This window comes from Bidens hawaiensis, unplaced genomic scaffold, assembly GCF_021521415.1.
Source record: "Bidens hawaiensis isolate Kalapana, Puna unplaced genomic scaffold, B.hawaiensis_p1.1 tig00075458_1, whole genome shotgun sequence".
NCBI lineage: Eukaryota > Viridiplantae > Streptophyta > Magnoliopsida > Asterales > Asteraceae > Bidens > Bidens hawaiensis.
Genome location: NW_027506710.1, coordinates 1 through 24,685, shown reverse-complemented (window position 1 = coordinate 24,685; position 24,685 = coordinate 1). Strand labels below are relative to the sequence as shown.

At 34.7% G+C, this 24,685-nt stretch overlaps 1 protein-coding gene across 2 annotated transcripts; it reads left to right on the top strand.

Moving 5' to 3' along the window:
* The first annotated feature begins 2,507 nt into the window (after positions 1-2,507).
* LOC143618436 (uncharacterized) lies at positions 2,508-6,413 on the top strand. 2 transcript variants are annotated; one of them, XM_077090655.1, is made up of 6 exons: positions 2,508-2,712; positions 2,789-2,984; positions 3,071-3,367; positions 3,460-3,531; positions 4,392-4,973; positions 5,821-6,413. In XM_077090655.1, the coding sequence occupies exons 1-6, from the start codon at positions 2,534-2,536 to the stop codon at positions 6,274-6,276; spliced, it is 1,782 nt and encodes a 593-aa protein (XP_076946770.1). In that variant the 5' UTR covers positions 2,508-2,533; the 3' UTR covers positions 6,277-6,413. The 2 variants fall into 2 exon arrangements, with proteins under 2 accessions (XP_076946770.1, XP_076946771.1); XM_077090656.1 differs by having other exon boundaries at positions 2,789-2,988; positions 3,078-3,367.
* The last annotated feature ends 18,272 nt before the right edge of the window (positions 6,414-24,685 follow it).

The following is a 24,685-nucleotide window of genomic DNA, read 5'->3' as shown; positions in this document are numbered from 1 at the left end:
AATTACCTTGAATATATTCATTGGAGAATCAATTCCAAGGATTTTGATGCCTCCAATCCGTTCGATTCCGAACGGCGGAATTAGGGCTCGTATTGTTGGTAAACACTGTAGAGGTTCGATGGTGGATCTGAACGACGAATATAGGATTCATATATTCATCGGGAGGTCAGACAGAAAATCAGTGGTGGAATTGGTTGAGGATCTCACCAGCGGAATTAGGGTTCGTATAATCATCGGGAGATTAGAGAGAGAATCAGTGGTGGAATTGATTATTGTTTATGAAAAATAACGGGGTTTTGTTATTTTGGGTGTTTGGAGAACAGGACACGTGGCACAATATTAGAGCACCTAAGAATGGTAACATGCTGACTGGATTGCACATGTGGACAACCTAGAAGAATGTCATGTGTCCACATTGTATTGCTATAATAGTATTTAAAGATGCATAAAGATGAAGTTTAGAAAAAAAAATGAATTTCAGTCAACACGATAGTGTAGTATTACTTGAAATCTCAAAGCGATTATCTTGCATTTTTTATTGTTTTATTGTTTTTAATTTCAGCCTAGATGTCACGATGTTATGGTTTGAGCTTCCTTTTATCATACCCAAGGTCCTTATATTACTTTGTAAGTTGGGTTAGATTATATGCCGGTCAGTTTCTCACATGTGTTGGTTTGAACGATGTGGTGCTAATGGTTGGGTTATTGCATGTTCTCTCAGTTAGCAAGTGCTAATATAGTAGTAATAGGTATGTTTCATACACTTTTAGGTAAATGAGTTAAAATCATATATTGTTCACGATTAGGTCTACAGATGTCAAGTCAAGCACAAGTATTGTGTATAGTATAATGAGTGTTGCTAACATTTTTTCAAAAAATATATTAAACACCTTTAATTTAGGGATTTAAATTCAATGTTTATTAAGAGTACAAATCAAAAAAGTTAAAATCAAAATTTCTCATTGATTTTATAATATTGAGCCTTTTCGAAATGTAGGTGTTACATTCAAGGTTGCAAAACTCACATACTAATTGATTCGTATTTGTTGCATACATTTAAGTCACCTTCATCTTCTACCAGAGCATCACGATGTAAGTCTGCCATTGATCTCTATGATCTTTGTTCTTTAGTACAACCAAGAATGTCATTCATCTCTATTTTGGTAGTCAATTTGGCGTCCCTATGCTCCCAATCAAATTCTTTTCAGTGGAGGTCTTCATTTTGATTTTTGTAAGAATCAAAGAGAGTTTTCGAAGACTACAACTCCCAAGTGGACCTATAATTTAATTTGATGGTGGTGGGAAAAGTGAAAGATAAAGCTAATGAAAGAATTAGGGAGATAAACGAGACGGATTCAAGTTTATTGTATTATATGTTTTATTCTAAATGATATACCAGTTATTTTCTAAAACTTTAACAAAGAGTATCAAAATATGAACTTTTAACGGTCAAGTAAACAACTAAATCTTAAAAAAACAAATTTCTGAACGTTAATATTAACACCAACGCAACGCCATACCGTTATATTATATTTACATTATCTACAATGATTCTAAACTTATAGTAGCTTTTCTTTAATAAATTATCAAGAAGCTCACAAACCATCACGAACTTGTCTCCCCTCTCACAAAACACTCTTTTCCTCCACAAACCGGTTTTTGGCACCTTAACCTTCTTTCCCATATTTCAAAAAATTTTAATATTTTACAAACAAATTATCCCAATAAATTAAAAGAAAAAAAAGGATTGTGACATGGAGTGAAGTAAAACATCCGTCCCCCCAAAAGTCTTGAATCCCATAACAAGCAACTTCTTGTATTTTGTATTTGATAAACAATAAACAAAACGTGAGTGAGTGAGTTGGGTAAGATAGATGGAGCCGACTTCCGGAGGCAAATTCCGAAAGCCACCTAGGAAACGACAGTCTACACCGTACGACCGTCCACCACCTCCTAATCAGTCGCAAGACGGTGGTTGGCTCTCGAAGCTTGTTGTCAATCCTGCTCGCCGCCTCATTGTCGGCGGCGCCACCAGAATACTCCCCTCCTTTTTCTCTCAATCGGATTCTTCCGTCGCCGACGACGATCACTCGTCTAGTGACTATGGTCAGTTAATTAATTACGATGAATATCATGCCTACACACAATTATTAATAATAATATAATAGTATTTGAAGCGAGTTAGGGTTTTGTTTCTAGTTGAGGTGGCACGATCTGTTACTGCAAGTTTCTATAGATATAATATATGAATACTAGTGATGATTTTATTATTTGATTCCGTGTGATTGATATGTTAGTGCTTCAATTAATTAAACTTTTGTTACTTACATCCCTTACCATTTGCTAATACAAGCGGTTTCTTTTATTGGACAGACAGTGCTGATGATGATGCAGATGCAGATGAAGATGCAACTGTAAATGCACTTGGTGCTGCTGAACATACTTTGGAGGCAAGTCCTGTTTTCATATTGTGCAGGAATATTTTCATATGTAAGCATCCGTATGTAATCAAACCTAATGTCTCATAAATACTATGCAGCTTGTAGTATCCAGTTCGAGTAAGAATGCAGGTCCAAGTAACGAAACGGATAAACTGAAGGGGGTTGCGGAGGATGTTGATGTTCCAGTTCCACAAGATAAATCGAAGAAGTCGGTTGATGATTTTGGTGTGGATCAAATTGAGAATTTGCTGAAAGGGAAACATTTCTCTCGGTAACGTGTTATGCTTAAGTCATGAATGTATGTTATTTATGGAACATTTTTAGATTAACGTTGAGTTATATGGCAGCGATGAGAGCATGCGTTTGTTGGTGATATTGAATTCTAGATTGGCTGATGATTCTAAAGCTGAGGGAGGTGAGAAAGCGGAAACTGCTGCTCCTCAGGCGCAAAATAAAGGGAATGTGTTTGACCTTGAAATCCCGTCTACATCTAATATAAGGAAACATGATTTTGAAACCCCGATGCCTCGTTTGCAATCAAATGTGAGTAAATGTAGATAATAGTGACGCACGTATTACGTGAAGTTTTATCAGTTATTGTATTGTTAGTGTAATATTATTCAATGCAGATACAAGATGAAGTTGCTGCTTCACCAATAGATATTGCTAAAGCTTATATGGGAAGTCGAGTATCAGAATTAGGGTTTAATACTCACAATAATGTATCAACAGTTGTAAGGGAACATAAAAGTAGTGATGCGTTTCCTGCAAAGCCACATTTTTTCACACCTTCATCTAAATCATCTACTTGTTGGCCGGGTGCAATGGTACAAGACCAGCGCGGTTATCTAACTCCACAAAATCAAAGAAGCAGATACGGGCTTCATAATTTTCCAAGAACACCATATTCTAGAACCAAGCCGAGGGTATGTGGTTCATAAGTATACTTCTAACCTTATAATAATCAAGATTCGTTGGCTATTTTGGTGTTGAAGTTATATGTTTTTTTTTGTTATAGCTGAGTCAATTACAAGGTGATGGGAAGCCTTATAATACCTCTCTGACCACATTCCAACAATCTAGGTTGCAGGTATTTTCTAATTGTAGCTACTTCACAATCACATACTTGCTATCCTTGGTATAGTTACTGTTGATTATAATGTATGGACATTTCTTATAGTTCTAATTATGGGTGGCAATCATGACCCATTCTTTAAAGAATTGATTGATTTGGGTAAGAAAAACTTGCTTGGGAGTTTATTGGGTCAATTCAAATTACAGAACGGGCCATGTTGGGTCTAGTTAATTTATACAACGGTCAAAACAGGTCACTCTTATAAAACTTGAAATTAAACAGGTGTGAGTGGACTGTGTTACATACACTCGACATAAGAAGTATAGGGTGTGAGTTTGTCTTAAACGTTTTGTTTCAGTTCGAGTTTGTTTTGGTTAGAACCCGTTTTGACCCAAACTAATTTGTTACTTAATAAAAGCGGTCCAGTTTGACCCAAACCCATTTTGCTCACAACCTGTTCTTACCTGAACCATTTTGACATTGAACCAACCGACCCAAACAGCCCGTTTTTACCAGGCATATTTAGACATATTTCTAATGCTAAGAACACGCGTTACTCATCAGTCATCATTTAATGATATCTGTGCCAAATGTAGTTGACCATTTTGACTTTAAGAAACTACACGAGTATCTTATATCCTTTTGTTTATACAAATTTAAACGGTTTTTTGTGCATGAGTGTGGCTATTGTAAACTCCTATATGTACCTACTTGTTACAACTATATCACATACTGAACTTGCATTTGAATGGATATGTAGAATCTTCGTTTAGGGTTCATGATGTAGGATTAAGATTTAGCTGCCTTAATTTTATAGGCTACTATGTGGTTCACTTAAAGTATGTATTAACTATGTACTTCCTTTTTTGCTGTAGTCGAAGACAAGTAGTGATGTCATGGATGTTGCGTATGGATCCGTGGGTCCCATTCGTCGTGTTAGGAACAAACTTGTAACCGAACCTCAATCTGAAGGGCCTAAAAGTTTCTCTTCTGCTCGAATTGCATCTTCCTCCAGTGCTTCCAGAAGCTTTGTGCCCGTATTCCAAAAGAATACAAGAACTAGTGGCACTTCAAATCTCTATACAGCAGATAAAAATGAACAAACTTTTATAGGGGATGTGAACACAAATTCTGCTGGACGGTCTAATGAGACGGTTAGAAAGATATTAGAGAAGCTTGATAGACACAAGCCAACCCCTAAAGAAAAGGCGGCTGAGCTGAAGCTAGCAACCCAGTGGAAACGATTACCTTCTCAAGATACTAATTCATCGGGTCATGATTTGCATAGAAGTGGCATGTCTAGTGACAGTAGATATTTTAAAGGGCCCGAAGGTGGAGTAAGCTTTAGAGATCAAGTTAAGACTTCAAATGCTGAAACCAAAACATCTGTCTCGGTTAATGATGCTGCTGCTCCTGGGCCTTTATTTGGTTTCACGAATACGGGTGCTGCAAATGAGGTACTTCTCTATATTTTCTTTGTCTTCATCATATGCCACATTTTTCATATATCGGTCTCAACTATCCCCAGAAGGGAGGTGAGAGGTGTGCATGAAACCAAAATAGTTGACCGTTAATCGAAGCAAATGACTCGTAACTGAAGCCAATTCAAAACCGTCGGCTTGGTTTATGTCTTCTCAAAAATCGAACCGGTTTTCATAACCGAACCCACATTTTATAACTGAACCCGTAAAAACCGAATAACACACTATCGTTATCGTACTTAAGAATATTTTTTTTTATTGAATGTTAACTAAACTATAAAAGTTTTCTTTTGTTTGTTTTTTTTTATTGAAGATATTAAAAAATTCTGTAGCCAAAAATTTAGGCCTAAATGTGTAATAACCAATTAATCAAAAGTTATTAGGCCCATTGTTTCATGCCCAAATTCATCATTGGATCAATTTCTTTTTTCGACCCAAAACTTTCAAGCCTAGATGGAAAACTGAAACTGAACTGAACCTATTGTAAAAACCGAAAAGCGAAAAAACCAAAACTGAATGGTTTTAAAAAACCCAAAACTTGAATCTTTGTTTTTTGGTTCGATTTGAGCTCGAAACCGACCTAAACACACCCGTCCCTTGACACGCAACATCAAATTATTGGACGAGCTGATTATTCTATTAACTTGCAAAATATCATATTTCACCAATATACTTCTGAGTTCTGATGCATAATGTACAATACTTTTAAACCATGATATATTCCCTCTAAACAAGCTCAAATTTATGCATTGTTAATATTACTAATTGTGGATGAACCCGCAATACTTTTATAACTTACTTTTGATGCTTTGCTACAAAACAGAAGTCTATGGCTCCCGACACCAACGAGAAAGAAAAGAGTCAACCATGGTCATTTGACAACAAAGTCAACGGTCAAGATCTCACTAAAAAGAGGCCATCTCAACCAATGTTAAAGCCTATTACCTTCAATAGACCAGACCCACAACAGGTTGTATCATCTGATAATGGGCGTGGATTCACCTTCCCGTTCTCTGCTACCACCAGCTCAGCATCAGAGCCACCAACACCGTCCATCATGCCATCTTTTCCACCACCTGCACCGCCCCAGTCAAAGGAATCACCTGATATTCCAACTTACAGTTTTGGAACGAACCAATCAGAGCGGATTGTTTTCAATTTCCCTTCTACTAGCAGTGCTGTTGATGACGGTGTATCAGATATTAAGTTCAACTTTGGGACTGATAAGAAGAGGGTGTCTTTTGGTTTAATAGGAAGTGATGGAATTGTTATTAATTAACTGGTTTTTAGAGTCTAGCAATTGTTTTTTTTTTGTTTGTATCTGATTGGTATTTTTTCTTATGATGGATTATCTTTGGTGACACTTTTTGTTTCATGGCAAGTACAATATTAGAATCGTGAAGATGATTTGTATCACTAATGTAACTATAATCGGTTATGTTACCGTGATTACATATTGTTAGTAACGAAAAATCTGTTGCACTTTGTGTTCATACCTTCAATATGCGATATAAAATCACATTGCCGGTTCCGAGATTAAAGTTTAACATGAGGATATGCAGAGCCCGGGCATGTGTTATTGTGTTTGTGTTATACAATTTACCCAGCGCATTGCGTTGGGCCCTCTTAGTCTGTTTATGTACTTGTCGCATTGTAGCGATGGATGAATGTGGATTCGATTGCTATGAGTTAAGTTCGTTACGATACCGATACAATTTACTCAGCGCATTACGTTTGGCCCTCTTAGTCTGTTTATGTACTTGTTGCATTGTAGCGATGGATGAATGTGGATTCGATTGCTATGAGTTAAGTTCGTTACGATACCGATACTAAATTAAAAAAGTTAGTTTGTGAATTGATGTAATATCAGGTTCATGTAGTTTCTGGTTTGGTTTGGTTTGTTTGCGGTGTTCCTCTAGGTTGTGGAGGAGGCCTGTTTCAGTGTTCCTGGTTTTTGTTTATAAAAGTACACAGTTCGGAAAAAAACACAAGAAATAGTACTAACGCTCGTATATCTTATAATAAAAATGGTGTAACTGTAACAACACTAATATCCTGCATGTGTTGCATGGAGAATTCAACCGATAAAACCCAGGCATTGCAGCGAAGAGTCAACGTGAATTTGGTTGGTATTGGGTACGCTCCTTACGGTACCAGAGCTAAGAGTATCTACAACAACAAACTCATACAAACCACCACATCATCGCTATATCACATTTTAAACTTTTCCTCAAAACCTCACTTTTTTCCAAAACAAACCTCCACTAACCCCATTAAATATGTATGTATATATATAACATATATACGCGCATATGTGACACGAGGAAGAATTTATGACACCTCACCTAGTCCTTTTTAGGTTTGTAGAGACAAACTTGTCTTCATGGATTTTACTCCACAAAAAGGAGGTTTGTGCCATCCAAGTCTGCCTATTGCCACCTAGATCCAGACCTAGGGAACCAAAACCTGCTGTGGACTCTAAATCTAAAAAGTAAATTCGTCAAATTAACATATTAAAAATAATAAAATCCAAAGACGTAATGACACTCGTATAACAAATTATAAAAAACAAAAGTTTAACATATTTAAAACAATGTTTATACGACCGGTAAACTCGGACATTGGTAAAACCCTATTGTTTCATCGCTCTGTCTAGTCGTATTCGGGCATTGTGGCGGTGAGTCATTAAACCAGGGGCGTTGGTTAAAACCTGATCGTTGCGGTGGTGGGTCAATGCGAATTTTGCCGATTGCGGTTACATTCCTTACGGTATTGGAACTAAAAAAACATCGGTAAAATTAGGCGTCGGTTTAGCATTGTCGGTACTAGACATTGCAATGGTGAGTCAGTAAAATTTGAGCGTTGTCGATCACGGTGGGTCAACGCGAATATTGTCGATTTCGATTACATTCGTTACGTACCGAAAGTAAAAAGAAGGTCGGCAAAACCCGAAGGTTATCACTACTGAATGTTGCGGTGGTGAGTGGTAAAATCTGAGCATTGTCGGTCCCCGACGTTGTGGTTGCGAGTCAATGTGAATTCGGTTCGGGCATTGCGACAGTGAGTCCACGCAAATTCGAGCAATTTCGTTTGCGTCCGTTATAGTACTAGAGCTACTGTCTCCATTATGTTATTGCTAGCAAATATCACTATTTTTTGTTTTGGCTCTTCCAAATTATTCCCGCAGAAGATCTGGGCCTTTTTTTTTTCGATCCTTCAGTAGAGTGATTCATTCTCTTCATAAAAAGTAGGAAATAGAACCAATAAAAATGTCGTTTTCCATTTATACATGGAGTTGAATACCATTCAAAATTTGTTTTGGATCCAATCCATAGGAATCAATAGAAAAGACAAATCTCTTATGATACACTAGATCAGGCTAGGTTATTGATAGAGTGAATAAATTTGCCGTTTCTTGAAATCTCTTTCCCGATTCAAAATCGTGGTGTAACGTGTAGTCTCCTTTGTTCCGGTCATGGAATAGATGAAATAAGGAAAAAATTGGATTTTTGTTCAAGAATGAAATCTTGTTGGAACTATCGTATCCGGTTCATCCTTCGAAACCATATCATATCCCGAATCTAATGAAATAGGATGAATTGAGACGGTATTTTGTAAATATGTAATTATCTTGAATAGATTAACCATTTCTTTATTTTTCGATCACATGAGAAAAGAAAGATCTTGTTGTTTCTTCAACAATTTCTGATCTCTAGTGGACCTTAGTAGGATTCAAACCCAGACAAAGTTCTGATCATCTGTTAGGGAAAAACGAACGAACGTATATTGTAGGATTCCCTATAAATTCTTCGATTTCTTCCGGAAGGATATGATAAATCATCTGCTTCTCACGTTCCGTAAATTGCCGAGACATTGAGGAATATCAATAAGGCATTTCGGGAATCGGTTTGATTCTATCTATGTTCCTTCCGTTTGAAGAAATGAAGGATCCCAAAGAAACGATCTTTCTTTTAGTTATTGAATCACTCTTTGATTGAACAATGTGTAATATTATGAATCCTCATTACTAATGGAATCAAAATGATATCTGAATTGATCAGAAGATCATTTCAATTGGCTAGAATCCCTTACTTGAACGAAACTAAACCTTGTGGAATCATATATACATTATTATCCTACATAATTGCAATAAACAACTTATATCGGCTTCAACTTATTAGAGAGAAGGCAGATGCACACATACACAAACAGGTTCCTCTTCTTTGGACCACCACATGTTGATAAAATGAGGCTATAAACTGCAGAACGAATATTATAAATTTAGTACGAGCATAAAGTGGAACAATGATAAGGTAAGAAACATGACCGATAGGCATGTAATTGAACCGAACGTTTGATGAGAAGTTTGTTTATATTCCTTTATTTAGTAAACGAACGAACATGAAAAAAGTTGTGTTCGTTTAACTAAACAAACGAAATGAACACATGTTTTGTTCGTTTATTTATTAATAGAAAATAATTGAATATTATGCGGATGAGTAATCTACTTAAATGTTTTATATTTGTTACTTTGTGTTCATTTAAGTGTTTTCATTTATGTTCGTTTGTGTTCATTTATATTTGTTAATATACGCTCTTTTATGTTCGTTTATCTTTGTTTCTTTATGTTTGTTTAGATTTTAAACAAGCGAACATAAACGAACACGATTTTTTTAAATAAAAGAACATGAACATAAATACTTGTTCAATTAAGTGCTCGTGTTCTTTTAAAGTTAAATGAACGAACACGAAATGATCTTGTTCGTGTTCGTTTGATTCGTTTACATGCTTTCATTATTCACATTGATGAATACATCGATCTCAATCACTAGACTCTGCCGATTTTATTTGTGTTCATTTGTGTTTATAAACCGTTTGTGAACACATATATTTCTTTAATGAACAAACACGAACATAAAATATCGTTAGGTAAGTGTTCGTGAACACATTATTTATTTAACAAACGAACATGAACAAGGCCTTGTTCGTGTTTGTTCGATTCGTCTGCAGCCTCTAACCAATGGCAAACTTGTGAATTTAGTGCAAGTCCAAGACCAAAATTAAATCTAAAGATTAATCAACAGATGTATGTTGGCCCAAACTGATCTTTGCACAATGAATTGATAAAAGAATAATAAATGAAATAGAGATATGAACAAACAAACTTTTGTTGAATCTTGATTGAGTGATCGTAGTTTGATCAATCTGATGTTGAACCCTTATATAGATCACCAATAGTTGTGACCTTTGACAAAGTAGGGTTGTAACTTTCCAATTACAAACTTCACACTATGACACTCTAGACCCTAAACTTTAAAGACTTGTTTAAAACATAGTTTTAATTAATTACAATACGACCCTTGGACTTTCGGAAGACAAGTGATTAATACTACATTCACCCCCTTAATCACAATAATCTTCTTGTCGTAAATCTTGAGCACTGAGCATTGTCCTCATAGTTGCAAACTTGAGTCTTGCGAATGCCTTCATCAGAATGTCCGCCCTTTGTAAATCACCGCTTATATGCTCCACATTGTTGTGTTCGTCTTCCACACATTCTCTAATGAAATGATAACCCGTGTCTATATGCTTTATCCTTCCATGGAACATAGGTTCTTCATAAGTGCTATTGCTTAAATGTTGTCAACCTTCAAAGTTACCTTATCTTCTTTCCAGCTAGTTAATTCTCCAATTAAATGCTTTAGCAATAGTGCTTGACATGTTGCCTCCGTTGCTGCCATGAATTCTGATTTACATGATGATAATGCTACCGTTTGTTGCTTCTATGTACACCAGGTTATAGGAGATTCTCCAAAATAGAATACGAGCCCAGTGTCTATATGCTTTATCCTTCCATGGAACATAGGTTCTTCATAAGTGCTATTGCTTAAATGTTGTCAACCTTCAAAGTTACCTTATCTTCTTTCCAGCTAGTTAATTCTCCAATTAAATGCTTTAGCAATAGTGCTTGACATGTTGCCTCCGTTGCTGCCATGAATTCTGATTTACATGATGATAATGCTACCGTTTGTTGCTTCTATGTACACCAGGTTATAGGAGATTCTCCAAATAGTGCTTGACATGTTGCCTCCTTTCCTTTGTCTGTGTTGACACCATAAATACCATCACTATAACTAGTTATCTTGTAACCTCCTTTCTTGTAAATGATTTCACTATCCTTTGTTCCTTTAATGTAGCATATCATTTGCTTAACAACCTTCAAGTGCTTATCCATAGGTTCTTTCATGATTCTACTGAGTAATCCCACTCAGTAACTTAAATATGGTCTTGTATGCAACAAGTGCCCTAGGCTTCTAATTAAGCTTCTGTGTTGAGTACAGTTCTCCCTCACTATTGGTTAACTTTGTTCCCGGATCCATCGGAATTTTTGTTTCATTATTGTTAAACATATCACTAACTTTAATTATTTTATTAAAGTATCATGTCTGCTTGCAATATCCCCCCGGACTTGAGTAACTTCAATCCCTAGAAGATCGCTCATCTCAAACTTATCTTCCATATGGTATTTGAACAAGTCAATTCCCTTCTTTGGAGTACCCATTACTATCAATTCATCAACATAAATTCAAAAAAATTAATGTAGAAGTTTTTGTGTTCTTAATATACACTGCTTGCTCCCGATTGAATTTATTGAAGTTAATGACTTCAAAGTATGGTCCAACTTCACATTCCAAGCACGTGGTGCTTGCCTTAGTCCGTATAATGCGTTAGTGAGCTTGTATACTTTTCCTGCATTCTTAGGCTCTATGGCACCCTCATGTTGTGCATAAACCTCTTCTTTCAATTCTCAATTTAAGAATGCTGACTTTGCATTCAAAAGACGCACTTCCCAGCCATGATAGGTTGCAAAGGCTAAGATTAACCGCACAATTTCGATACGTACAACTGGTGCGAATACTTCATCGAAATCTATTCCATGTTCTTGAACATAACCTTTTGCTACTAGACTTGCTTTGTATTTCACAATGATTCCCTTGCCATATATCGTTGTCTTGAACACCCACTTCAGACCAATTGCCTTATGACCGCTTGGCTAACTAGTTAACTTCTAAGTGCCATTCCCGTTGATTGAATCCAATTCTGTCTTCAATGCGTCAATCCTTCTTTCATCGATAAATGCTTCTTTGTACTTGCGTGGTTCTTCCACCATCATAAGTTCTTCTAATTCCTCCATGTTTAAATGCCTTGTTGGTACACTTTGTTTCACTTGTGATATTATTCTAAAACCTCTCGTAGGAGTATGATCAAACTCATAATGTGAACCCGTAGTAGTTTCATGTACCTCTTATTCTTCATCTTATATAGGTTCATAAGAGTATGTTGGAGGGGTAACATAGGAGTTTTGCATACTAACTTCTCCTTTGTGGTTATTGTCTTCATGATAATCATAATTTTCCGGCAATGTTGAATTTCGTCAAACCCTTCGATAACAAAACTTATCCAATGCTTTTATGATGTACCCTCTTTGATATAGCTATCGCAATTCCAAGATTCCTTCTCCACGAACTTAGCATCACGCCTTACACAAATCTTATCTTTTTTTGGATCATATAACCTATATGCCTTGACCCACCCTTCACACCTAAGTAAACCATAGACATGTTCTTATCATCTAATTTCTTCAATTGAGATGATATTACCTTCACGAGTAAGATGCTTTTAATTGCCTTGTAATGTTGTTTCCCTTACAATACTAACTGAATTCATTTGATGTGAATGCTCCTCCTCTATCAGTCCTTAGCATCCTTAACTAGATTACAAATTCCGACTCCACTTTCTAAAAAAGCTTCCACTTTTCAAGAATTGGAACGAGGGATGCTAGATAAACATTTTGTTTTGTTTTTTATTTTTTGTTTTTTTGGTTTTATAAATATTTTTATAATTTTTTTTTTATTTTTTAGGGTATTTTTCCCTTAGAAGATGTGATGTAGATGATCGGGCGAGTGCGCCATAATATGGGGGAGGCGATAAAGGGCTGGGAATGGGGTTCCATAGTTTTCCATTTTTTTGGAGTTCTCTTTCAAACCTATATTTATCTCTCTCTCTCTCTCTATATACACACACACACACACATATATATATATGGGTGGGATTCGGTACAACTAAAATTAACATGCTAAACATACAAATAACTAGAGTAATTACAATTTTGAACTAGAGTAATTATGTTATAAAAAATAATATAGTGTAATAATAATTACTATCGTTATTTGTACAGTTTTCACGATAAAAGTCATTTGAATTTGATTCAAACCCTACATGTGTGTGTGTATATATACTTGACACTCTCAATTTTTTATACATGCTACAGGTACAAGTGTTTGAAGTTATCAAGATTGAATACATTTAGATTTACCTCTAGGATATGTTCAAAAAGTTATTAAAATTGTTGTAAATATTTGTATTTGTTTCTTGCTATGTACTTGAGAATTATATAGTGAGAAAAACCCTTGATCCTGGTGAGGATCTTCAGTAAAAAACACGGGGAGGGGAAAATTATCCTACTACTTCAGATGTATTAATGAAAAAGATGATTACAGATCGAAAGTTGATTGCAATGGCGTCTAAGTTACAGTAGTGAGAGTGTTATGAGTGGAAAAGTTTTGTTTTTCTAAGCCATGCATCAGCCTCATTATATATTGAAAGAAAATAGTTGTTATCCCAAAAATCTAGCTAATTTACTAGGTCTTCAACTTGAGCAGCACTCGTATAGCCATTATAGACCTATTCCTTTTATCTTCACGTTCTAATCAACTGGTGCTCCAACTTCCAAGCATGTTTTGGTTATCATTCTACAAGTGTAACCTGCAAGCATAATTGTTATTATACACAAATATAGGTTCAGGATTCTGAACCTCTTAGGGATCCTGGGCAATAGGATATCAATCCGGATTCCATTCAAGATCCTAAACAAGAAATTGACCGACAACAATTGTCCCAAAATATGATAGTTGTAAACCTATTAAAATGGTTATATTTTTCAATAGTTATCCATTAGAGTGACGCTTAATGTTCTATCCATTCTCTCTTGGTATGTCTTACCCCTTCCCCCACTTTTATCCTGAAATTCTTTGAGATCGCCGGTTTAAGCTACGCTCAAATGATGCCGATCACATGGAGGATCATGTACATGTTGAACAAGGTCATTACAAATCACAACCTTGAGTTCGACATTTCCGATATTGCTTCTGTTTACAGACTAAGAACCCATGGTTTTAGTTGGATTGCCTTTCAAATTTCTCCTGGCCAAACTCATATGATCTAAGAACAACAAAAAACTACATGGAATGAAAAATTCTTTTAGCAGAAGGGATTCTATCCCTAGTGGAAAGAATCTTCCTTTCCAATGGATTATCAAGGGTAGGATACTAAATATATAATAGGTAAAAAAGTTAGGAATTTACAAGATGTTGACTCTTATATTTTTTTCTTACAGCACCGAAGTTTGAAGATCTTGCTCATCCAACCAGGAAAGCTCTTACTAGGAACCCTACTTTGTTAAGGATGGCGAAGGCTGAACTAATATTTCGGCTAGAGATCATTGCGTCTTCATCCACCAGCCATGGTTCAGAAAGTATGCATGTTAAGTTTCCTTCTCAAGATACTGTATTAAAATCCCCTAACGATAATGAAGTTATAATAACTTATCTGTTTCATTATAGCCAGTCAAGGTTTAGGGTTGGAAGATCTTGATAGCATTATCATGAAGAAGGAGCCAACTACTGCTAAGATCTCAAAGCCATCTGTCGCTCCTTCCAAAAGCAAACCTTCCTCATCAAAAAAGAGGAAAGGCGTTGAAGTCATGGGATAGTCCTTTGAAAGCCTTGACTTCAGTAACCTAGTACCCAAATATACTGATTTTAGTTATGGGTATAGGTACCGGTACAATTACGGGTATTACGGGTACCAGTACATGTTTAGAATATAAATGGGCTTTTATTAGGTTTCCAACACTCATGACTTAAATTTCAAGCAGGATTTTCAAAACATAATATATATCAGTTGAATCAGTTCCTTCTCCCTTGTTTTCCTATTGAAATTAAGGAAGCAATAAATAAAGAAAAGGAAAATGGAAAATGAAAATATGACTAGCGAAGATTAAACGAACGCTAAATTTCTTTGCATAAGTTAATTTTGTTTTAAACATTTATTTTTGGGAGACTTTGTATGTTTTGGAATTCATTACTTGATTATGAATAGATTTCATATTTCATACCAAGTTTAGTGAAGATTTTTTTAAATAACAAAGTGGTACAAAAGCAAGTATTGTACCCGAAAGTACATTACTCGTACCCGGATCATAAAATTAGGTATGAGTACGGGTACACAGATTTATTGATTTTAGGTACGGGTACTTTCGGGTACAGGTACGATACCGATCTCATCCCTAGATTGTTCACCAGGTAAGTAAGGATCCTGAGTACCTTTACTGTCTTACTTTTATCTTGATCCTATGTCTTCCACACTTCACAATTAATATACCGGCTTAAGCGAAAACTCGTGAGTGTGACGTACAGACTGATCGAAACACATGTGACACTATCAAGTGACAATATTACCATTAATTAATTTAAGCATCAAATACACTGGTTCGAAGATAAAGAAGTTCAAGAAAAATAAGAACAATTAACAACTTGTCCATTTATTAATATAACCTAAGTTCTAGTGTCTTCTCCAAGTCTCATTCTCTAACGAATTGTACCTGTGGCATATATATAAAATAAAGTCAACAAATCGAATAGTTAGTGAGTTTACACAAGTTTTGATATAAATACGTAAAAACCATACAATTCCATGAAACTTGTAAAATAATCGCGCAAGTAGGGGTTCTTTACACTCGAGTCAATGTCCTGAGTGTAAAAAATAAATGAAGGTCGTTTCCTGTTGGTAACAACCAACGCAATTGGATCGGGGCCCTTTTCCACTCGAAACACAGTCCTGAGTGCAAGGGGGGGGGGGGGGGGGGCGTATGATCATACTTATCGAAGAAATCAATGCATGTAATTTTGAACAAGTAACATGTAAACACACAAGTCCATGATGCGAATTTTAGTTTGTAATAAGAATAAATAAACAATTATTATAATAAGATAAATATGCTACCCCCAAATGTATAAAAACGTAAAAAGGGGTGTGAGAAACTCACCTTAAAAATGAGAAATGATAGTTTGAACGAGTCGAACAAACGAAGCTTTTAATCACAGTGGATTATCCTAAACACGTAAATATGTATGCTAGATTTTAACAGCAAGTCTAAACGAAAAGGAAAATTACAACAAATGGGGACTTGTTTATGTTTTTTTATTTACAATTAGTTTAACAAAAATGAATTAAAGTTTATATAAATTATTTGATGTTTATTAATTGAAGAATTATTGGTAGATAGATAATTATAACTTATTAATATAAGGTTAAATAAGAAGATTAATAACAATTTATGATTAAACATTTTTTTTATTCTAGTAACATAATTAATTAATTTACTAATTAATTAATTTAAATGTTTTGCATGAATTATTTTAAAGAAATTATAGATATTAGTTTATGTTGAAATAAAATAAAAAATAATTAATTTACTAAATTAATTATTTAGAGAAATCAAGTATATTAGTATCTATTATAAGAAATCTTTAAATAAAACCATTTTGTATATATCATCATATTTAAAAAAGAAAAGCTATATAAGTTTATGACGATCAACACATCATAGCATTTAGATAATATATATATATATATATATATATATATATATATATATATTTATTTATTCTTGCAAAATAACTAGGTTTGATATAATATTTAGAACAAATATTATATTCTTAAAACCCAACTATTTTTATTTTAAAAGTATCATGGACATGAAGAACAAATTATGATCATTCAACATAAAATCATACAAAAACTATAAAGTGTATGAAATCATAAAACTTACTTGTTAGTGCTTTTAATCTTAAACAAATAGTGTATTTGGGTGTGAAAATAATGGAGGATTAGTCCTCTTTTTATACTGAAAATATAGAGTTGTTATGTCTTATAGAATTTATGAAAATTAATCATATTTAATATATTTAAAAATGAAAATTAAAATGGTTTACAAGGTTTTCAAAGTGTTTAACTCTATCAATAAATTTTATTTAATTTAAACATTCACTGGTTTAGTTTTATTAGTTAAAAAAAACAACATATGAAAAAGATGGTAATAATAATAATCCAAGATTTATTCTAGTGTTTTGCGTGGAAAAATTCATGAATATATTATCTTGATTATGAATGTTTTACATGTGCATGCAATACTACAGGGTGAAGAAAAGAATAATTGCATAGAAATGATCACATAAAATACATGAAATGAGAATTGATATTAATTTATATTATTATTAAGATATATATATATATATATATATATATATATAAACAAAACTAAAAATTTAAAACGGGTCGGGTTTTCGGGTTTGAAAATTAAAAAATGTTACATAGAGCCTTGAGCAAATCATCAAGATCAATAACAACACCATCTGAGAGCTTGAGGAGAATAAGGAGAAAGTTGCAGACCTTACCAAGATCGGTGAGAAAAAATCCATGTTCATCGAGAAGAAGGCTGAAGATTATGTTCAGCTTAAGCTGGATTATGAAGAGTCAAAGCTACTCATGCCAAGGAGATGAAGGATTACAAGACTCATCATTAGTTGTTTGTTACTCTTGATATTTGCCAAGCCATGATCAAGCTGATGGAACAAGCGAGTGATCCAGATTTTGACAAGTCTTCCTTGGACCTCAAGGGATTGAAGGTTTGGTCGGTGGAACTCCTTAAGGAAACAAGTCAAGTTCCCGCTCAGGATCATGCTGAGATGAGCAAGGCTAATGAAGAGGCTAAGGATGAGGCCGGTGAAGGTGAAAATGTGGTGTAGGCTAAGATGAATGAAGGGTTTCGGAGGGGCTATGAAGGATGACAAAGACAAAGCCCGAGCCCCTCCTTGTTTGATGTTTTTGATATGGTTGTATTTAAAACAATTTACTTTTCTTGTTTGGTGGTGATGTTTAAAACAACCATCTCTAAGGCTTTAAGACAATAGATGATCAAGGTGGAGAGACGGATCCTAAGTTTCTGGACGAAACTTTGATTATCAGTTTAGGAAAAGTTTTGATATCCATGATGGAGAGATCTTGGGTTACCGGACGAATACATGGATGTCATATTTTGATTAATATGATGATAACTTTTGGCTTTACTTATGTCTTTCTTTTTTTATGTCAAAAAGATATGTTTATGAAAGCATTAGTTGAAATACCCCTGGTCAAATTTGGTTGAAAACATAGCTTTGTAAATAACTTCTCACCACATACTTAGAAAAGTAAAGGAAATATCATACCAGTTTAGATAGAATAAAAAATGATCGTTAATCAAACAAGGACTGATGGTGGAAACTCTGGACTTTGAAAATAACCAATCATGATAGTAGTTATCTTAGTTGTACTTTAAGATCCCGCAAGACACGTTAGTATAATATCCTCTGAGGATTTTTGTAGCAATTAAGTGATCCCGAGGATCCTGGGGAAAAATCCCGAATGTAATCTTGAGTTAACACGTGAGTGTGAAATACTTGGGACAAGACAAAACTGAGGTTACACCCAATAATCGTAAGTGACATGAAAATTCCAAAATATTAACTTAACACATGAGTGTTAAAATACTTGGGACAAGCCATGTTGTATAACATGTATATGTTATTCCATTGATAATATTATTGAGGAACCAACATGTGGCTGATAATAATGAAATTGTCGGCCACATCTAAATGAACTAGTCTTGCCTTTTGAACTACATGTGGATGTCGTGAGCTCAGGTGGAGTGTTCAAACTCAATTCTTAGAAAGGTGAAAACCTTTGAAGTGATTTGTACCTTAAACGTAGAGAGGTGGCTAGACCTCTAGGAATGCATTCATTTTCTTAGTGGGATTCCCGATTCTACAAAACAGCTGAACCTTTGTGAGGGTGGGTGTTAGCTTGGTGTTTCTAACACCCCTCCAATGGTTAATTCAGTAAGGGGATACAAAAGACAATAAGAAATGAAATAAATAACTGAAATGGTTGGGATAGAATATATACCATACCAAGTTAGTAATGAAATTCTAACATACATGAAATAGAGTTTAAGGTGAACAACATTCCAGGATCTTGGTAGGATCCTTTCATCCAAAGTAGACAGCTGGTATGCTCCTTTACCCGCTTCCTCATTAATCAAGTATGGGCCTTCCAATTTGGGGTGCTAACTTACTATCTTAGGATAAGTGGTATTTTGAAAAGCTTTTCTCATCACCAAATTACCTACTTGGAATCTTCTCACTCTAGCAGTTTTATTATAAGACCTGGCTATTCTCTGTTGGTATGCTGGAATGCGAAGCTTGGCAAAAACCCTAAGTTCATCGATAATGTCATGATCATTGGCAAGATCCCGATCATTGGTTTCGAGACTTTGCAGACAAGATCTTGCTGTTGAAATCACCATCTCTGTCGGGATTACAATTTCAGTTCCAAATACCAAAGAGAAAAGAGTTTGATTGGTTGCATTCGTTGATTTGGTTCTATCTGCCCATAACTCAAATGGAAGTTCTTCAGCCTAGTTTTCTTTCTTTGTCCCTAGATTCTTCTTCAAATTGTTGATGATAACCTTGTCCGAGGATTCTGCTTGTCCATTATCTTAAGGTGTATCGACGTTCAAGTTATCATCTTTATTCCCAAGCAACAATGAAGTCAATTGTTCTTTGACCTATGAATTGTGAGCCATTATCACATGTGATTTCCGCCAAGATCCCAAATATTGTCAGGATATTGAACTTGATGAAGAATATTACTTCTTTCTCTCTGACTTTAGCGAATGCTATTGCTTCGATCCATTTGGAATAATAATCTGTCGTTGCTAACATGAATACCTTTCCTCTTGGAGCATTTGGTAGTTTACCCACGTTGTCCATCCCCTACTTCATAAAATGCCAAGGAGAGATGATCGGGTACATAAGTTCTACTGGTTGGTGAAGGATGTTGTTATGTCTTTGGCAGACATCACACTTTTGAGCATAAGTCATTGCATCATTCCTCATAGTTGGCCAATAATAACCAGTTATGAGGATTTTCGAAAACAATGACCTAGTGTGATTTCCACACTCACCCTCATGAATATCCTTCAGTACTTCTTGGATTTTAGGATTCTCCAAGCCTCTTAAATATAGACCCGCAATAGATATCCAATAAAAAATATCGTGTAAAGTAAAGAATCGAGATACATTCAGACGAACAACTTTCGGTTTTTCTTCCTTAGGGATCTCGTTATGTTATAAAAATTTTTGATGGGTTAGGTCCAGGATCCCTGGATAACTTCAAGATCCTGATTAGTAACATCTTTCGTGTTCATCACTTATTTCTCATTATCTTCAGGCATATCTATGGCTTGGTTTAGGATATGTATGATTAGAATTTTTGTTTATGTTGGTATCCTGAAAGCCGAACCAAGGTTTGCCAAGGCATCAACTTCAACATTTTCTTCTCTGGTTTCTGCATCTCCCTTACCAAATCCGCCCACATTAGGATTACTTGTCAACGGTTGATCCAATTTGATAGATTCGCCTTCTGAAACAAGAAGTTCTGGCCCCGGAGGGATAATATCAACCACTTGACGTCCATCCGATGCATCCGCTATGGTTATTTCCACAAAAGTATCAAACTTCTCTGCCAGAATTTTACCTATAAAGAGATATTGGGTTAGTATTTCACTTTTGACTGCATAGGATCAGTTAAAGTGATTAGAAAGTAATAAGAAATATACGAATACATTAATATATCTAATTCTCATATCCTCAGATAGTTGAAGGCCAGAAACTAAGACTTCATACTCAGCTTCATTGTTGATGGTTTAGGAATCACATATAATTGCATGGGTATTATGTCCCCCTTGTGGCGGTTTTAGGATAATTCCCATGTCTGTCCCCTTGACATTTGAGGCTCCATCAATATACAATTGTAAGTCACGAATCTGGATCACTACAACGCAATATAAAAAAAAACGTGATTGGGAGGAATCCAAACACGTGATGAATCAAGAAATAGATAAAGAGAACACAAACACGAGATTCAATGCACACGTTTATTATCAATGTCAGGTACTTAATCGCACAATACAAAACCAATTACACTTTTAGAGAGAATGATATATAAGTGTCTAACCTAACAAATAATATAGCATAACTTATATAGGTTAGTACAAGCCATACGGGCCAAGCCCAGTCTAAACCCAATACTCGTCAAGCCCACCGAAATCCCTATCCATAGGGATTTCGGTTAATGCTAAACAAATCCGTAAACGCTATACAAAGCATAAACCACCAAAGTAAGTCCTAGCAGTCTTCCCATTAGATTATTGCTTTCCTTTATCACGTCTTGCCAATTAAAATGTAATAGCTTCTCTTAATACTTTGAAGATTGAATAAAATCAATACGTCTTGTTGCGGTTATCCATATGTTTGGTCTTGGAGCTTCATTTGGTCCGCCGCTGGTCTTGTTTTTGCTCAGCCTTACGGTTTCAGCCTCATGAACCCGATTTCTGTTCGCCATCTTCTTGACCCAAGCACTTGAACCCTTCTCATTTTCAACTCCGGTCTTCTTTATTCTCCATTCTGGCCCATCATCCATTTCAATACATTCTAACACCATGCATAAGAAGTATTTTCAAGCTCCTTTTTACACTCTTTACAACCCATGTTGATGTTGATTCTGTTGTCTTCTTGAAGTCATTCCTTTTAGCTCGTCTTTTCATTGTGCTTCCCACAAAATGATAACTTACGTTCCTATTGACGTCATCTTATCTTCACTTGATTTCCAAAAAGAATCATCCAAAACTTCATCTGATTAACCCTCATCTGCAACAAACAATCAATAAAACACAACTACTAGATTACATTCATCATATGAAGTTCTTAGTTAACCACAAATATATTTGGTTAACCAAAAACCAAGAATCATCAACATGCAAAACATTAATAAAATGTGATGATAAATAGTCGAAAACATTTGTAGAGGGTTATAGAATCTCTAAAGACTTCGGTCTTAGAAAGAGAGAGAGAGTGTGATTTTTAATTTTGAAAGATTGATTTGACACTTACACTCCCCAAAAAATCTTTAAATCATAAGTAACTGATACTCAAGAGCCGAAAATAGATCTTTAACGATCTCGGTCAATGTGGCCATAAATGGTAAACAAATATTAAAAACAATTCAACAATTTAAACCCTTTTTTAACAAAAAAAATTCCCATAACTCACCTGATTCGATGATAATAAAAATTAGAAAAACATAATAAAAAAATAAAATTAAACTCAAAAACAAAAATTTAACTTTTAAGAAACACAAGCATTTTACAACTTTGTTGACCTTTAGGGATCAAACGTTCTATGTTCAATCAAGGAACACTTTTCAGCACACACATACTTTGTAAGATCTAGTTCAATAAAGGAGCACTTTTCCGCTCTGATAACAATTGTAAGTCCCTAATCCGGATCTTGACAATATGATATAAACAATCGCACGTTAAGTAGGCGAAATATAGTTAACGTGGTGATTCAAGAACAATAATGAATATAATGAAATAATAGAAAGATGGAAACGATGTAATATGGCTTCAATGCATACAATTATATAATGGAATAAATCGTCAAATACAAAAATCAATAAACTGAATATCTTGCACTCTAGGTTTGATGGTGGCTATGATTGTAGAAAATTGAGAGCTAAATCTAGAATAATATAAATATTATACAGGATTGCTAATACAAAGGCCCAAAGTCCAAACCCACAAGCCCAAGTTGAAAACCTATAGAGATTTCGGCTTTACATGCCCTCACGCCGTAAACCATATATTGTGTAACACTTCAACTCGCAAAATATCATTCTTTCGTCTTGATCATGATGTAGCTCTTTGATACGCATCAGTCACACCAATTTATGACTTAACAATCTCCTCTTAGACTGATGTAATCAAAGCCATGATAATATTCAATACGACATGATTAATAACTTTAGGTTATGCATCTGATGCTCTTCCATCTCCCCTTTTTTTATTGCATCATCCAATCTTTATCTTCAGATACTTCATATGCTTCCCTTGAAAGATTAATCAAGTTTGATAGAAAGATCAATCAAAAATATATTAAAAAAACATTTTAACAAAATAAATAAACATATTTTTGTATTTTTGATTTTTCTTATTTTTCTATTAATTTTTATAGTGATTTTCTTGAAAAAAACTTAAAATGAGTTCATACCAAATTAACAAACTATATCACACATTAAGTTTAATACACACTCAACATACAAAATTTACAAATAATTTGGGATCAAAACGTTCGACGCCTGACCAAGGAACATTTTTAGCACGCGCATACTTAGCTAGATATAGTCCATTGTCGGTATTGTTGTCCACTTAAACTCATGCCATTAATACTTACTTAGAAAGATAAGACATGACACAATTTAGGTTTGTATGATCTAGTGGGATCCCCATTTAATATCCTAGAAACCACTTCGCCAAGTTTCATTTATAGTTTTACCGGATCGAGTCACCCTGATGCTGGCCAAACTTTTTAATGACAGAGCATTTATTTACTTTAATACAAACTTTGGAATATTTTTCAAATTCAAACGTTAAGGTTGAATGTTTGACTTACATGCCATGCAATGCGAACTTACATGCCTTACATTCGAGGTGTTTAGGACTTATAATGATGCCCCACCTCTGTAGTTCTAACTTTAACCCCTTAAGTTTGTAAATTTTTCATCAACTTTTGGTTGATTTATTAACACTTTTTGGATATTTTATGAATTGTTATAATTAAAATATTGCATATATTTGGTTGACCAAACACTAATGGGCTTGTGTATGACCTGACCTTTCATTCCATTCCTTACGCAAGACTTAGTTAACTTTATAAGACCCTAAGATGTGTCCCACATAGAACAAGTTCAATTAGGTTCCAACAAGTTAACGATCAGACCGACTTTTTATTCTCTTGGGCTGAGCCTACTGACACATATAGTACAAAGTCTGTCCATTTCTGTTACAGCACCTTACGTGTGTTGATCTTATTGTTCACATGAAGATTCATATCATTTCCCAATGCAACGAAACAATTTTTTAATTTTTAAAATTTTTATTTATTTTTAAAATTTTTTATATAAATAATAAAAATACACGCACACTATTTTTGTATTTTTTTAATATAAACAATAAAAACACACACACACTATTTTTGTATTTTTGCCTTTTTCTATGCTAAACTCATGCATAAAAAACCTGTAATCAATCATCGATACGAGGCTATTAAGGAACCATACGAGCACATTAAACTGAGATGTACCAATGGGTTTACTAAATAAGTCCGTCATATTATTATCAATGTGGACTTGTTCTAATGAATCAATTTATGTTCCTAGCAATCTCTAATGAAATTTATTTTAATATCTATGTGCTTGGTTTTAGAATGTTGAACCGGTTTTTTAACAATGGAAATCTCCGCATCATTATTACAAATGATAGGAGTGTTAAGAAAATTCAAACCGTAATCCTACAATTGATGTTGCATCCAAATCATCTGTGAGCAACAAGAAGATGCTGCCACGTA

Excerpts from the sequence above, each read along its gene's own strand:
- LOC143618436 (XM_077090655.1), top strand. The coding sequence starts at position 2,534 with ATGCAGCTTGTAGTATCCAGTTCGAGTAAGAATGCAGGTCCAAGTAAC. Across the intron at positions 2,985-3,070 it reads TGCCTCGTTTGCAATCAAAT|ATACAAGATGAAGTTGCTGC; the intron begins GTGAGTAAATGT and ends TATTCAATGCAG. Across the intron at positions 3,368-3,459 it reads ATTCTAGAACCAAGCCGAGG|CTGAGTCAATTACAAGGTGA; the intron begins GTATGTGGTTCA and ends TTTTTGTTATAG.